The sequence below is a fragment of the Epinephelus moara genome, chromosome 7 (genome assembly GCF_006386435.1).
Source record: "Epinephelus moara isolate mb chromosome 7, YSFRI_EMoa_1.0, whole genome shotgun sequence".
In the NCBI taxonomy this organism is placed as follows: Eukaryota; Metazoa; Chordata; class Actinopteri; order Perciformes; family Serranidae; genus Epinephelus; species Epinephelus moara.
Window position 1 is genome coordinate 19,272,468 of NC_065512.1, and position 16,021 is coordinate 19,288,488.

At 40.9% G+C, this 16,021-nt stretch overlaps 1 protein-coding gene across 4 annotated transcripts; it reads right to left on the reverse strand.

Moving 5' to 3' along the window:
- Positions 1-416: 416 nt before the first annotated feature.
- LOC126393081 (helix-loop-helix protein 2-like) lies at positions 417-3,169 on the reverse strand. Of its 4 annotated transcripts, none has more exons than XM_050048936.1 (2): positions 3,035-3,169; positions 417-1,286 (listed from the first exon to the last, which is right to left on the reverse strand). In XM_050048936.1, exon 2 carries the CDS (start codon positions 1,258-1,260, stop codon positions 886-888), a length of 375 nt encoding a protein of 124 aa, XP_049904893.1. In that variant the 5' UTR covers positions 1,261-1,286; positions 3,035-3,169; the 3' UTR covers positions 417-885. The 4 variants fall into 4 exon arrangements, with proteins under 4 accessions (XP_049904893.1, XP_049904895.1, XP_049904896.1 ...); XM_050048938.1 differs by having other exon boundaries at positions 2,931-3,161; XM_050048939.1 differs by lacking the exon at positions 3,035-3,169 and adding an exon at positions 2,865-2,969.
- Positions 3,170-16,021: the final 12,852 nt, after the last annotated feature.

Below are 16,021 nucleotides of genomic sequence, written 5' to 3' on the forward strand. Positions count from 1 at the left end.
CTAAATTAGCTCATGGTTAACACCTCCTGAATGTCTGGATCTTAAGTTATAAGAGAGGTAAACACACATAAGCAGGTGCTGGGCTAGCATTTTGTGTTTTTACTGGTATACACATCTGTTTGTTGTGGAGAGGATTAGACATTTTGGCTGATGGTAAAAACCTCTTGAACCATGAACACTGATGGAATTCTAACTGGGAAGAGTCTCAGCCGGTTGCAATGTGCAATCCTCACCACTAGATGCCACTAAATCCACCTAAATCGTACAAACTGCTCCTTTAATGGTGTTATTTGAAATAAAAAGGGGAAACAAAAAAACTTTTAGAAGACATATTCGAAAATAAAATCTGATAAAGCCTACAAATCAGATCAGAAACATATTGTACTATAACTGAGATCAAAGCAGCACCAAACAGGTTTCTTAAACATTTCTTAGCTGTCACAGTTTATTTTCAACATACGGAATTCAAATGCTACTTAAGCTGCGACTGAATTGCACCACTGAAAGCACAAAAAAAGTCCAATAGACTTTTTGTGTAATTGAAATAAATATATTTACAAATTGGTGCAAACAGGAAGTCACATGGAGAGACAAGGCAGCAAATTAACGGTCAAGCACACTGCAATGTTTTAGTAGTTTGGCAACACAAATACATACGTCTTTTCATCTTTTAGATGACAGTGTGTCTGTAGTCCTGCAACTGTTTCCCATGATAAAAAAAATCAGTGTGACATCACTGTAATTGGTATGTATACAGTAGTCAGCAATGTGACATTAGTTTAATAGAACCTTATAATCTTATTATTTGAGCATTCCTCAGATCTCCTGGTATCAGTATCCAGATATCGTTCCTCCAAACATCCTGCCTCAGTCCTCCCGTTGGTCCTAAACATCCAGCACATGGTTGAGGTAGGAGATGTAACAAATCGCCAGTCGCAGTATCTCAATCTTGGACAACTTCTTGTCTGGTGGAAGTGTTGGGAGCAGTTTTCTCAGCTCTGCAAAGGCCATGTTGAAGGCTACCACACGGACACGCTCTCTGGTGGCGTGTGCTGATCGATATTTAGCTGTGGCGCGTCTCCTCCTCCTCTTCTCCTCTCTGCTGAGGTTGGGCACGTGCAAGGAGCGCGCCTTGCCCTCTCCATCCTTAGGTTCAGCTGGCACGGACCCACACTGCACATTGAAAGTGTCCAGAAGGGTCTCTGTGTCTGTTTGTCCCCAGGGCAGGTCGGACTCAGGCTGGTCAGGACTGAGCATCATTCTTCTGACCTCAGACTGGAAAGATCCTGAAGAAAAAATAGTAGAAGTCAATAAAATACTTCCGGAGATGCATGGAAATTATACAGTTTTAGCTTTATGACTAATGTGGACAAATACAATACCACTATTAGGCAAGGCAATTTTATTTCATGCACAATGTGCTCTACATCAGTGCATTTATTTAAGGCAGATGTGTACAATTTTGAGGTATTTACTTGATTATTTAAATTTTCTGCTACTTTATACCTCTAATTCATAAACATTGTCTTTGTTCTTCTCCACTACATTTATTTGATAACTTTAGCTGCCACTAAATAGAAGTTATCAACACAAACGATAATCAAAAGCTAAATGATGCTGCTATTATATCAAAAAGACAAGGGAAATTCACAAATATTCTGTCATCTTAAAATGTGCCCTGATTATGATCCAACATCATATATGTGGCATTCTACTGAATATCATATACCTCCTTAAATAAGGACGTGTCTCCTTGTTACCACTGCTATTTCACCTTTTTTTTTTAAAAACGGCAATATAAACACATGTGATGCTGATAGTTTAAGAGTCTAGATGAAATTGGCTATTCTGCTAAATGAGTACTTTTACTTTTGGTTCTCTTATTATATTCTTATAATATTATATTTCTCCTATATTTTTACACTTTTATTAAAGTAACATTTAAAAGGCATGGCTTAAGTATTGAGTATTTGAGTGAGTACTTTTACACTGTGGTATTACTAGTTTTAACAAATTAATAAAGTAAAAGTTCAGAGTTCTTCCTCCACTGATGGCATCTCACGTAGACGGAGGATCTCAAACTTTAACCAGCTTTTAAACTCTGACAGTGGCTTACTTTTAACTTTTAATTTAGTCTGTGCTTGATTTACACTGCCTGCAACATATATTATTTTATAAGACAGAAATTAATATGATGGGCTATTTCGAAAATATACAATTAAGCTGTTGAAATACATTATGATAACAGTCTGCTTGTGCTCATTACATCTCTGGTTGCCACCTCTTTAATAACGAGATTTAGATTTAATTGTAAATGCAAAGATAAGGGACAAAGGAGTCTGAAATATGAGGGGCTCGTGCTGCCCCCTGGTGGCGGATCTACACACTTGCTGTTAGCAGAAATCAGCGCTGTCCGAGGTGCTGAAACAATATTAAGACTACAACAACTAGTTCGACTTATAAAACCATTATCAATAGCTTTTGTCATCACAAAACAGCTGAAAAATGCAATAAACAAGCGTTGGCGAGGTGAACATATTCTGCCAGGTGGAATCACTTCATCTGTGGAGATGGATGGAAATGTTTTTGGAATTTTACCTTTTTGTTTAAGGAAAATCTTTTATCTGCGCCGAGCTTCTTATTTAGCAGATGGAGTGCCTTCTTCAAACGAGCAGGAGCTTAAAAGGTAGGATTTATTTTCTGTGTTAATTGTCTGTGTGTTTGAATTCCATTATGTTTCAAGTTTCGCATTTTATGCTTGCAAAACGCTAAGTCTATTTAAACAGCTTAAACCTCCGAAACTGCGCCGCAGAGCAAAGACTGAGCAGAAATGCATAAGTAGCTAAACATGAAATTTAACTTACCTTGCACATTCAGAAAACAGAGACAACTGATTTAAGAGTGGCACATATTAAAGCCAGTGCAGGTACCTGTGCGTAAAGCTATCTCTCCATCAGCCTGTTTTTGTTTTGATTTAGCTCAAAATAAAAATAAATCAAAGTGCCTCAAAACAGGACATGGGGTTTGGTCTGACCTCTGGAGAAAGAGCTCTGCAGTCCCGCTCGTCTTCGTCCCTGTCCGTCATGGTGTCAGATGCGCATCACATCCTGCAGCAAGTGACGCTCTGGCTTGTTGCTCTGCCTGGTTCTCCAACCTCGCCTGGCTGTGCGCAAGATACAAGATAACACACCCCTATCTCCCCATAAAAGTGACGACACAGCGGGATAATGAGCGTTTGTTGTCTGAAACTCCACTCAGCTTTCACCTTAATTCCCAGCAAATGAAACGCAAGTAGAGCTTTATGGGTTAGATGTGTTTGAAGTGAGGATGTTTCACTCTAAAGGTTACAACTCAGTGAACTTATTAGCAGCCTTAATGTCGATGAAGGTAAGTTGATTATAGTCGTGAAACTACTTCCAATGATGCCATAGTTTCCTGGATCCTGTTAGTATAAGGTCAAGTGAGCACCTGTGTCTAAATGGAAAGAAATTGTGTCCTCAGCTCATTGCACTGTTTGTCTGAGGAAAGATTGGGTCATATCTGTGAAGCCTGAGCTGCTGATGAGAGTTTTAAAAGCCCAGTGTGCCTGTAGCTGGGAATCTGTAAACCACAGTGCACAACATCCAGTTTGGTCATAAGCTGTTAATTTCACCATGAGCACATGCTTCACCATTTGCAGCACTTTAATGGGCCCAGTGCTGATAGAGTTACAGGGGTGGGAAAATTAAGGCGAGAGTGTGTCAAAACCTCATTTATCCAAGCAGGGAAAAGGGATGGGCACCAAGTTTAATAAAGGCTACTCAATCTAGTGCCTTTTATTGCAACACGTGTGGTGTTTATGTACCACAGGAGAGCAAAGCCTGATATTGTGGTTCAGTTTGTATTTGTAGGCTGCTGGTGTTGGTGTGGTGTTCCTGTTCTGACATTTTGTTTTTGATCCGCTCATATCTCAGAGGGAAATGTCAGTGCTAATCATTACTAATGTAATGATTGTGAGTAAATCACCAAAGGGCCTCCACCTCTGTGCCGGCGGTGGAAAATGTTTCCTCAGACGCTGTTAGAAATGGCACCGTAAACTCTGCGTGGGGAGCATGTGTGGTTATTGAGAAGCCCGTGGCATATGGGTAAAATCATTATCATTCTCTCCGAGATGTGACCGCTTCTTGTTGTGTCGACTGGGAAAATGCCACAGTGGATACGCTGCTCATCACAGGAGGAGAGATAGATCACAAGATGAGGATGATTTCTCAGAGATGTTGTTAGTGAACACTAGTATTTGCACAGCTTCTCAGAGAGGACATGATTGATTTTGCATTTCTTCAGTTTGGTTAATGTAGCTTAGTCATACCCAACTTATGGCAATCAACTTAAAATGCAGGGTGGCTCACCAATAATTTTCTAATTGATTTAGACTGGGATTTTTTTGTACTTTGAATGTAGGGTGCCAGAGTCCATAAAAAGCATCAAAATAGGGCTTGTGTATTGTGAAGAAGTGACATCGAAAGATCCCCCGGACTCCCCCGACACAGGTCCAGGCTAAGCCCTCAGCAGGATAACACACCATGTCACAAAACTCAAATCATCTCAAACTGGTTTCTGAGTTCACTGTAATCCAATGGCCTCCACAGTCACCACATCTCAATCCAATAGAGCACCTTTGGGATGTGGTGGAACAGGAGATTCACATCATGGATGTGCAGCCGACAAATCTGCGGCAACTGCGTGATGCTATCATGCCAATATGGACCAAAATCTCTGAGGAATGTTTCCAGCACCTTGTTGAATCTATGACACCAAGAATTTAGGCAGTTCTGAAGGCAACAAGTGGTCCAACCTGGTGCCAGCAAGGTGTACCTAATATATGATGTTGGATCATAATCAGGGCACATTTTAAGATGACAGAATATCTGTTCATGCAGAATCTACAGTATGTCATGCTCCTAGCTGTGAGGGAATTTTGTTGTGTTACAGCCTTTAGCCTCGGTCAGTAAGGAAATGGATGATAGTTACGCTTAAGGTAACAGTCGGGTTAGCAGAAGGCCTAAAAGAGGCCTCGAGGTCAGGCTACTTGACCTTTGTTATAAACACATACCATCTATTGTCTCCCAGTTGTGGAGGAGGGAGTACAGCTGCCCGGATAAGGGTAACTAGCTGGCTCCGTTGCCATAGCTCCCAAAGTAAAGGTGACGATAGATTGCCCTATGCTCCAGGCTCAACAGGCAAGAGTCTCTTTTTAGATATGTGCATTTTGTTAGAGACAGTAGAGGTGATTTAGAGTGAGCCAGGTGAGGGTGCTTGTTATTTAAAGCTAGCAACTGTAGAACAACCTAATCTGGGACTGTAGAGTAATTTGCAAGGGATTACTGTTTGGGTTAAATGCAGGAACTGAGCAAAATCTCTTGACTGTGTTACACTCTGGGATTCTCCTCGACTGAGTCGTCATGAAATACTGTGTGTGATCCACTGACGTCTCCTGAGGCCTTCTTCATCTATTAAAGCATCAGCTCTGAAGTTTCTTCAACATCAGTAAGGTATAATTTCCAGGAAAATGAATGGATGTGATGATATGAGGCAATCTGTCATGACTTATTTGAGCTGATACATTTGCCATAATCAATGATGATCAGTGTCTGTCTGTATTGCTGACAGGCCTTTCCTTTGACCTCAAACACTATAATGATCAAAGAGAAATCTGAACCATGATCAGTATTAAGACGTCCTTTCTGTCCATCAAAACATTTAACTTTTCATATATTATAATCATATAAATTGTAAATGTATTACTATCTAACCATCGATAACACAGAGCCATGCAGCTGGGTGTTGGATGGACAGCTCCTGGTGCTGAAATGAAGTCCAGAGCCATTTGTTATTAATGAAAATAAGCGACAAAACCAAGAAAACTATATCCACAGTAAACAATAGTAGAAGTCTTTAATTCACACACATTATTTCACCAAAAGAGATTTTTGTCTGATTAGTCCAAATCTTTTTCTTCCTCTGTCTTTGGGCTGACATTATTTTTTAGCAATGTAAATAAGACACTCTTGGCTAACTTTATTAATTGTCCTTTAATAAACAACAAAGAAAATACTGCAGCTATGCAAATAAATAAACAAGTAAATAAATAAATAATTAAAATTAAAATTATTTTTCTGGGCTTTTTGCCTTTAATTGACAGGACAGTGTGTGAAATGCCTCTGTACGTGGGGCGCCGGCACTATCCACTACTAACTAAATTAAAAATTAAATTAAAATTAATATTAAAATTAAAATTAAAAATTAATTAAAATCAAAATCAAAATCAAAATTAAAATAAAAAGAAAATAAAAATTGAAATAAAAATAAAAACACATAAAAAAATAAATAAAAATCATGATAAAAAAAAGGCTAAATCAGGGTGAGACACACATATTAGTCAGCTTGTTCTCTGAAATTCCTGTTTCATTCATTATCTCAGTTTTGGGAGAAACCTCTTTTATCTAAAGGCTCCAGCTCTGACTGCAGCCTCGCTTCACAGTATCACAGTAGGTCTAATAAATAGATAATGTCTGATCCCTCTACATCTGTCAGAACCTTAACTCAGGATAAGCTCTCACACCTGGCCAGGACTAATGATGCACTGCTTGAAGGTTTCAAATCCCACCCAGACATTTTTAATGAACTATTTAATTTCCAAATGCATCAAGAATATAAACAAGATGAGTCCGTACTGCGGTCTTAAAACTGGACCTTCACTCAAAAAAAACAACAACCACTTGATTTCAGACGAATTCCTTGTGAACATATTACAGGAGGACTGTCATGTTCTGTGCCCTTCTACACTTCATCTCGCCTCTCTTGTGTCCTCTCCTCCCCCTTTTCTACACCAATTCTCCTGGGTTTAACTCCTTGTCTGTCTCAGTCTGGACACACCATCTGTTTAAAGGCCAGAGCCACAGAGCTCACATTTTCATCTCCTCCTCCTCATCTGCTCATGCGTGCACGTGTGGAAATGAGCATGCATGTACGAAATCTAAATCTAAGCTAAATGTGTTTCAGTGTGTTTTCTAGTTCAAACTTCATGTCGAGACTCTGTGCAAGATCTGTTTTTTAGTGTTGAAAAGTTTGTGTTAATCTGGTGTGTTTATGTTTGGATACTATTACTGCAAGTTTCGCTCCAACTGTCTGTTCCTCCTCGTTTCCTCTTACTTTCTATCACTTTTACCTTCTGTCATGTTCATTTGCCAGTTTCTGTAACCCTCATGTGTAACCAACAAATCACACACTGTAAATTCAAATGAGCTGAAGTACCTTCCCTCCTAATTTGCTCCCTATTTTTCCCGTCCCCTCCCTCAGCTCTCCTCTCTGCCTGCTTACCATCTGCTGTCATTTATTGTTTCTGCTGATTTGGAATCGGATGACATCTAATCGATGAGCTTTGTCACCATGGCTACAGCGGTGAGGAGGAAGAGAGGATTGGATAAGGGGAGGAGAGGTGAGATATTACAGGAGCTCTGCTGCATTTCTTCAGGCTTTTGGCACAACTTCCAAAAGTGCTTCATCTTTTCTAATTCATTATTAAAGAAAGATGAGACACACCAGAAAGTCAATAAAAAAAGCATTCATAATAAATTACAGTCTCATGAATAATGCATTTGTTGAGTTAAAGTTGAACAGAAGTTGACGTATTGGGTCAGGGCTCAAACAAGAAACAATATTTTCATTGTTAATTATTCTGGTGATTAAAGCTGGGGTAGGCTGTTTCCTGCTGTTTCCTGCTCTCTCTCTCTTATCAAACCATAAATGAGACAAGACATAAAAACATAAACGCAAACATAAAGCTGCCGTCGCAAACCCTTGGCTGCGTTTAACAGAAGGCTAAACTATTAGCAACATTTACTCCCCATCCCTGAAATACTTTGCTGATAGTTACATGTGTTTCGTTCACTGTCAGACTCTTTTAGACTCACTAATTAAAATGTCCATACAGGAGCCATGCATGGCGTAAAATGTGTGTAGGCTGCTAATTTGTCCTGTAGGGGTCACTGTATTGTCATGGGTGTCTGCCAATGTAGGTAGGAACCATTCAATGAGGGACAGGTGTTGCTAGACGGGGGAGGACACATAGTTTTTGACCTCATAGCTGGGCCATGTTAAGTCAGGTTTATGGTGCTCAATGTAATGCTGAAAATTTGTACGTTTGAATAGTTCATGAGCACAGATTCGTGAACGTTTGCAAGGTTTTCTTTGAAGACTAAAGTGGTGATAAATAAATTATGCATCAAGGAAGAAGAAGAAGTGAACTCTTTGTCTCACCTGATGAGCAGTGGTCAGCGGACGCATCAATAAGTAAGTAGCCTGTCTATGCAGCCCCTCAGTGGCTTTAAGTTTAGGCTTAGCCGCTATCTTCCTTCCTTCCATCTTCCTGTTTTGGGTTGCTTTGCAGGGTAGGCAGGTGTTGCCAGTGCTGAAATAGCAACTTTTTCTGCAGGATTTTCAGCCATTGAGTCAGGCTTTCACTAAAGGATGAGCAGGCACATTTGCTATTGTCAGACAGCCAATTGTAACGCCCACTCTCTGAAATGACCTGTGGGTGGCCAAAGTCTCCTGTCACAGGCTAGATTTTCTAAAGCCTGCAAATCTAGCCTGAGTGTCAGACTGAAGCTCCCAGAACCTTCAGTCTGACATCGCCTCCATTGAAGGCGATTTACAAGGGGGAGGGAATTTGATTTTTCCCTAACCAATCAGTAGAGATCAACGACTCACCCAGAATCTGACGTCATTAGTATCCATTGGAAGGATTTGTTAGACACCTGAGAATAACACGGGGTGTCTCCGTCTCCGTCGTCGTGCACGCCCAGCTGCATCGCCGTTAAATCCAGTTTAGCAGCTTCCTTAATTTGGTCCTCCATTAACGCGAGTAGTGGCGAAATACCTCGATAGCATCGTTAATGTGGTCTGTAGGATCTGTAGCAGTCGCCATTGTTGCTATCCTCACCACTTACCCACTGGCGCACAGCTTAACATCAGCACGGCGCTGATTGGCTAATCGCTAGACCCGCCCCCACCCCTGGCGTTCATTGGTCTGTCCATCGTTTGGACGAGATAAATCGCAAATTCATTGCAGTATGCCAGACCAGAGATGCAAGCCTACTCAGTTGAGTGGGCGGGGTCTATGGTCTGGAACCAGGCTACTGAAAACCAGCACAGTCTCACGCTGAAGTTGTCGAAATCCTGCACTTGGTCAGTGACTTTCAGCATCAGAAACTGACGAAAAAATCTGTCCTTTCACATCGGTATGATGTGAGGCCAATTGCCATTATTATTTAATGGTGCGCGGTAGCGTGAGGGGGAAACAGCGGGACAACAGTGAAGGTTAGGGGGGTGGTAGTCCGAATAGGGTGAGTGGGAGTGGTCCGACAAAGGCCAGTGTTCACTTCCCAAACCCTGTTCTTTTTACCGAAACCCAACCACGCATTCATTCATTCATTCATCTTCTAACCGCTTCATCCTCTTGGGGGCCGCGGGGGGGCTGGAGCCTATCCCAGCTGACATCGGGCGAGAGGCAGGGTACACCCTGGACAGGTCGCCAGACTATCGCAGGGCTGACACATAGAGACAAACAACCATTCACGCTCACATTCACACCTATGGACAATTTAGAGTTATCAATTAACCTAGTCCCCAATCTGCATGTCTTTGGACTGTGGGAGGAAGCCGGGGTGCCCGGAGAGAGCCCACGCTGACACGGGGAGAACATGCAAGCTCCACACAGAGGGGCTCCCACGCCCGGGATCGAACCGGCAACCCTCTTGCTGTGAGGCGAGAGTGCTAACCACCACACCACCATGCCGCCCCCCAACCACGCATGTGTGTGCAAAATGTAACCACATGCGTTTGTTTTTGAAGGAAAAAATATATATATTGCGGTGTCGTGCTAACATAGTGCGTTTATTTTGAAAGAGACTGTACGAACACGGTACACTTCCTGTGAAAATGGAAGTGTATTTTGACAACAGACAATGCATGTAACAGGCAGAGCTTGACACGGTTGTCCCAGAATGTCAGCAACCAATGATGCACTCAAGGCACCTTGCACATCGTATCATGACATGTAAAGTCCACGACCAAACATGTTGTGCTGTGAAAACAGGGCCGAGAGATGATTCCGAATTGCAGTTGAATTACAAAATGCTGACAGGTTAGTAGAGAATATTTGCCAGGTGACACCAATATAAAACCAGCTTCCACAGCTTTAATTAATTAATCAAGTATTTAGTCTTTTAAATAAATGAAAATTAAAAAATTGCACATTGTGAGCTGCCAGAACCTGAGGAAATGTCCTCCAATTGCTTGTTTTGTCCAATCAAGGGTCAAAAACTCAATGTACAATAATACAATTACCTGAAGCAAGTGTGTAATTTGTCTATAGGAGAACATACAACATATATGAAAAATAAAGTTTCTATTAGGACAGAAAATGAGTGATTAATATTCTAATACAAATGGAGCTGTTCTTTCAAGGAAATAAAAGTGGTTCCAAGTTTCTGCCATGCACTTTGCAAAAGTAAAGTGAATGTAAAAGCTTTTCCACAGCATGATCTAATTTAGTGGAGTTGTCTCCTTGTCTTCTGTTTATTGACATCATAATAAACAACCAATCTAGACACCTTAACAATTTTTTTTTTATCGTTTTACTTCCAATCTGGCACAGCTCTGTTTTGTTTTCAGGCCTGGGCACGAATTTCCCAACTGTAAAGTCAGAGAAAGAGCATCCCAGAGGAGCAGGACGAGGCAGTAAACAGACCCTTTACAAAATATAATTGACTGAAGTGAAGCTTAAATGGAAAAGCAGAGTGGAAGGATTTGTTAGACACCTGAGAATAACACGGGGGAATGCCAGTATAAGGTTTTATGTGAGTTAAAATTCAAGGTATTATCTCCTTCAGCCATTTCAATAAGACATTTCAGAGGACACCTGTTTCTACCTCCTCAGGGACAGTTAATGGACAGTGGAGAGGCGCAAGACATGCTAATGCAAATGCGAGGAAACAGCGATTTACTTCAGTCTGAGAATTTACTCTGGAAACAGTGAGTCATATCTCAGTGCATTCCTGTGCTTGACATTAAATAAATATACACAAGGTTTCTCTGTCATCCACTCTGTTAACAATGTAACTCAGTGTTTTGCTGCTAGACGCTGTCACAGTTCAGTGAACATCACTTGATCGTGTTGCCTTCAGGGACTTTGACTCAGGAAACCCGACTTGGCTGACAAACATAATAAGTCACTTATTATCCTGACGAGGACGGAGGAGATGAAAAGTTGAGCAGAGAGTGAAATTATAAGTTGCATTAATTGGTCCACTGAATTATAGCATAAGCACAGCAGTAAGTGCATATATTAAAGGGTAAATGTTGCCCATGTCAAGGAGCATTTTAAAATGAATTCAAATTGGAGGACACAAAGTCATGAAAGTCACAAAGTCGTGTCAACATTTTCAGATTGCTTATTTCAACTTTGCAAATGTCAATTTTCTTTCCTTTTTGTTGTTGTTGTCAGAAGATGCGTGCATCTGTCCTTATTCTGTGACCATCTGTTGTCAGGAGATGCTGCAGTCACGGCTGTCAGCTATAGCAGACACTTATTGGCTCCTCATAAGTGAACGGAGGACAGTTTATTGGTCTGATATGAGCACAAACTGATTAAAATACCTGGTCACAAGCCAGGCCAAATGAAATACAGACATAGTAGTTTATAAAAAATATTTAGCTGTCGTAAAAGTATCCACACTGTGAGATGTTAACGTTAATCCAAATACAGACTTCCACAAATGTGGGAGGAAGTGAAGGTGAGAGAAAGATTAGATGAGATGGCACTTTCTTCTCTTGAGATTTTCATAGTTGAATACTTTGATATTCTTTAAAGAAAGTGTTATTTGATCCCGTTTCTTCACAACATATTTTCATTTTCTGTGATTTTGAGAACTGAAAACTATCTCATTGGGGATGTTTCTACCCATCCCACAGTATGAAAGATTACAGAAAATGATCATAATCCACTTTGAGATCAGTAACTGCTGTGACAAATGCATGTCTTTGGGAAATACTGAGAATACAATTGGATAAATGACGCTTGGATTAGTCTGCATGAGTTGTGCGAGAGTTTGTTAGACAGACGTTTCTCCTCTAGTTTTGCTGTTGTTAACCGTGGTCCTCAACCAATCAATAAATCAATATGTTCTGGGTTTTTCCATAGAAGCATGTGAGAAATTCAAGGTAACATGGCATGGCTTACTGATTTTAGAAATTGCAATTTTGTGGGAGAGGTATTCCTTAACAACAACAACAACAAAAAAGTCAGACTTTCAAGGTGACGTCAAGGCTATCTACAATTAAACATGGCAAATGGCTGCATACATGCAGTGTCATTTATATGCATACAAGTGACAGACTCCTGCTTGTTAGCACTCTTAGTTACCGCTTCATTTTCTCATTTCACTGTCTCACACAAAACTTGAGGTAACAGTAACATACAGTTCCTCTCTGGGCCTAAACTGTGATCCAATTATACTCCACACATCACTGTCTGGGACTGCTGTGCCATCACAGAGAATCATACACTTTCATTACACCTTCAAATCGCAAACTTTGTATGAGCATCCAACAGTGGTGCAGCTGCTGCAGGAGCGTAAATACTGTAAAGACAGTGCAGGCAGCACAGTTGCACTGAGGCCCATGGGGTGGAGGGGCCCTTGCAAGTGATTCAGATTTCCACCTTGAAAATATTCCTGTGTTTAAAGAAGAATAAATGTTCCTAATTTAAAAATGGTGCCATTTGCTATTTATGTCCTCCAAAAGGCTGGTTTGCTTTTTTATTTTTTTTTAACAGTCAGTCGCTATCCAAAACAAAATTATATGCTTTTTCTACATAAGCTATAAATCTATTAATGATGATTGTTGGGTAATATTTGCATTGATGGTGTCCAATGTCAAGTCTGTATTTGTGTCAGGACAATACATGCATAATAGTGTGCACTGGGGCCCATTAAAACTTCCTTACAAGCTGCTGCCATGCCAAAGTCATAATGAATGGTAACGTCTTTCCTGCAGGTGATGCAAGATGGCGCTTGCTGGTGTATGCTGCTCTACTGTATAACTCCTTTGCTGGAGATTTTGCCTGTCATGCACTGATGATAAATTCACTATCAACTATTATCTAGAGTTAAGTGAAAAAAAGTGCAGCAGGGGATGGTGACATTTTCTTCAAGATCAGCTTTCGTTATTTATCTGATATAATCTGATAATTAATGTGTTAGATGACAGTGAAACAGGAGAGGAAGTGCCTGGTCCAGCAAATATTTTGAGGATATTTAACAGCCCTCTCTGCCATACCTAAACTTCCTCCATCTGAAACAACTTGAATGACTTTTAATTCCTCTCCCTGTCAGGCAGCAGTGCTGATAGTGCACCAAAAGTACACACACAGTAAATCCTGGAGCTCTGTTTACTTCTGGTCATTCCAGTGATTAGATCAGTGACATTAATCTGCTAAAGGTTGCAGTTTGCATGCTTTACAGTGATTCTGTTCTGCCAATATACAGCCACAATTCATGATGCACCATCTGGATGGCTGTTACTCACTTTGGCCTTAACCTCCTCAAGCTCTGGCAGATATTCACCGACTGTGATTAAACCATAAACGGCATCAAATCAATCTCTCTGCTGGAAGGGAAACTGGGTACTGTCTCCATCTAGTGGGGAAAAGTAGGAAGAAAATGGATGGACCCTGGGGTAATGAGCTCTTTGGCACAGATGCAAAAAAAGAAAAGGCACTCAGCATCGTGACTTTTCATTGGTTAACCAAACACTGCACCTTAAACTTAGTATTCTGTTCACGCTGCAAAGATAAAGAGTCCACAGTGATATGGATATCATACAAGGAACTGCAGGATACGATAGAAGCATATTTTTAGACTCCTCAAAGGGAACCTGTAGGTTTTCCTTACCAACTTATAGTCAGTCTTCTGCAGCCCAAGCATGCACTCAACAGCTGTAAGAAATAAGTGTGAATTCGCAATGGCTGCAGCCACCATGTCAAATTTCAGCCTCGTAGGCCAGAAAAACTGTGGCCAATAAATGGTGGAGAAATTTTTGTTGACTGACCAACCAGCCACAAAAGAGTGAGCTATAGAGCTGCTGGTTGCACCTCAACAGTAATTATATGCACATGACAAGCACAAGATGATTAGAGAGCAGTGTAAACAAAGAAAAAGCAACATTTCTCCATGCCACAGAAGTTTAATAAAGACAATATTTTGATACTACATGGAACCTTGCCAGGTGAAATATTTGGAAAATGGAAACTAAAATAAGATAAAAACAAAGTTAACGACACTCACTTCCAACTGATGCTCTGGTTTAGGGGCCTCTTAAACCCTTAAGGCCCCTGATAGGCCAGTTTGGTAAATAAGTCTGAGTTCTGCTTGTCACATTTCCAAAAAATAATATATTTTACCTCTGTAGCATCTGAATACTGCAGCAACTTATCCAGTAAGTGCAATAGATGTGAGCATTATATTGAGCAAACAGCTGTAATTCCCCACATTAGCCACATGAGGGCACTGTGGGCTACACTTTCACATCATTATCCAGCATTTATTTAATGACAAACAAGCTTAAAACCTCTGTGCATACAATATGTGTATGTACCTTCTTAAAGCCCCTATATACTCTATAATGCACGGCTGTGGTTTTGTGTAAAGCATCACCTAAAGGTGGGCTGCAGATGTTCCGTCAAGCCTCGAGCAGCACACGCCAAATACCTGACATGTAGAAAGTGTGAAACATACTTGGGAGCACTTCATGCAATGTTGCAACAAATCAGTCCGGGATCACGTAGCTCAATACATCACAAAGCGTGAAAACACACCTCCAGGCAAAACACATGATCCCTTCCCGTCACAACAGAGGGAATGCAGCCAGAGGCTTAATGTGAAGCACAGCGAGGACCAACACTGGTGTGGGGATGGTGTAAAAAACACAGAGGCCGCAGACATGAAAGGAGTAGGCCTCATAAACACCAGAATGCCTCATAATTTTGAATTTGAACAATGCGTGTAGCAATGTGACAAATACCTACCGACCTCTGAAACTTAAAATGTCAGTGAGAGAGAAAAAGGAGACAACAGAAAGAAATCTGACAAAGTGCATCCATATGTCTCACTCATGAGGTAGCTTACATGTATGTGCGCCTATGTGCTAATATGTAGCAGTTGTTTATTAAACCCACCGCCCCACAGTGGCTGGATAGATGGGACTTAGGGGGTGATTTTGGTCCCAGATGTGTGCCAGCTCATGTCTCACGCCTTTGATGTCCAATGCTGAGTCCATTTTTTTTTTTTTTTACAGGGCAACATTCGTGAGCAGACTCGACCGCAGGCAACTGTTTCTTTAGAGGAAAGTAATATAAAGAAAAACAGAGCTGGAAACCAGCAACAGTAGAGTGAGAGGATCACTCAGCCACATCTGCTTCATGTGGTTGGAAGACATCAGGAGTGGCACACAATTTTCAAACATCTTGCACACAGACAGACACAGACAGACACAGACAGACACGCATGCTCTCAAATATCCACACAATCGCTGTGTAAAAGACACAAAAAACGGAGACAGGCATCATCTCTGTCTCCTTCTGGTTAGACTAAAATGGGAAAAGCAGACATTGCCTTGAATGAGATGGTGTAAATACAGGAGTGTTATTGTAAGTTAATCCTGTAGTTACAACAGGAAGATTTTGCAGCTGGATTCACTGATACAAACCTAAATATTCTTGGCTTTTAGTTGCACATATTTTCCACTCCCCTTTTAAAAATGCTGTCCAAGCTCAATAAAAGATGTGTAGATATGTTGATGAGTCCTGGAAGATGCCAGCTGATTGATGACCTTGATTACTGATTGACAGCACCTGTGAGAGTGCAAATGAGCCAGAGGGCTTGGTGTATTTAAACAGCGTGCTGAGTGTTGATCTGGGATGAGC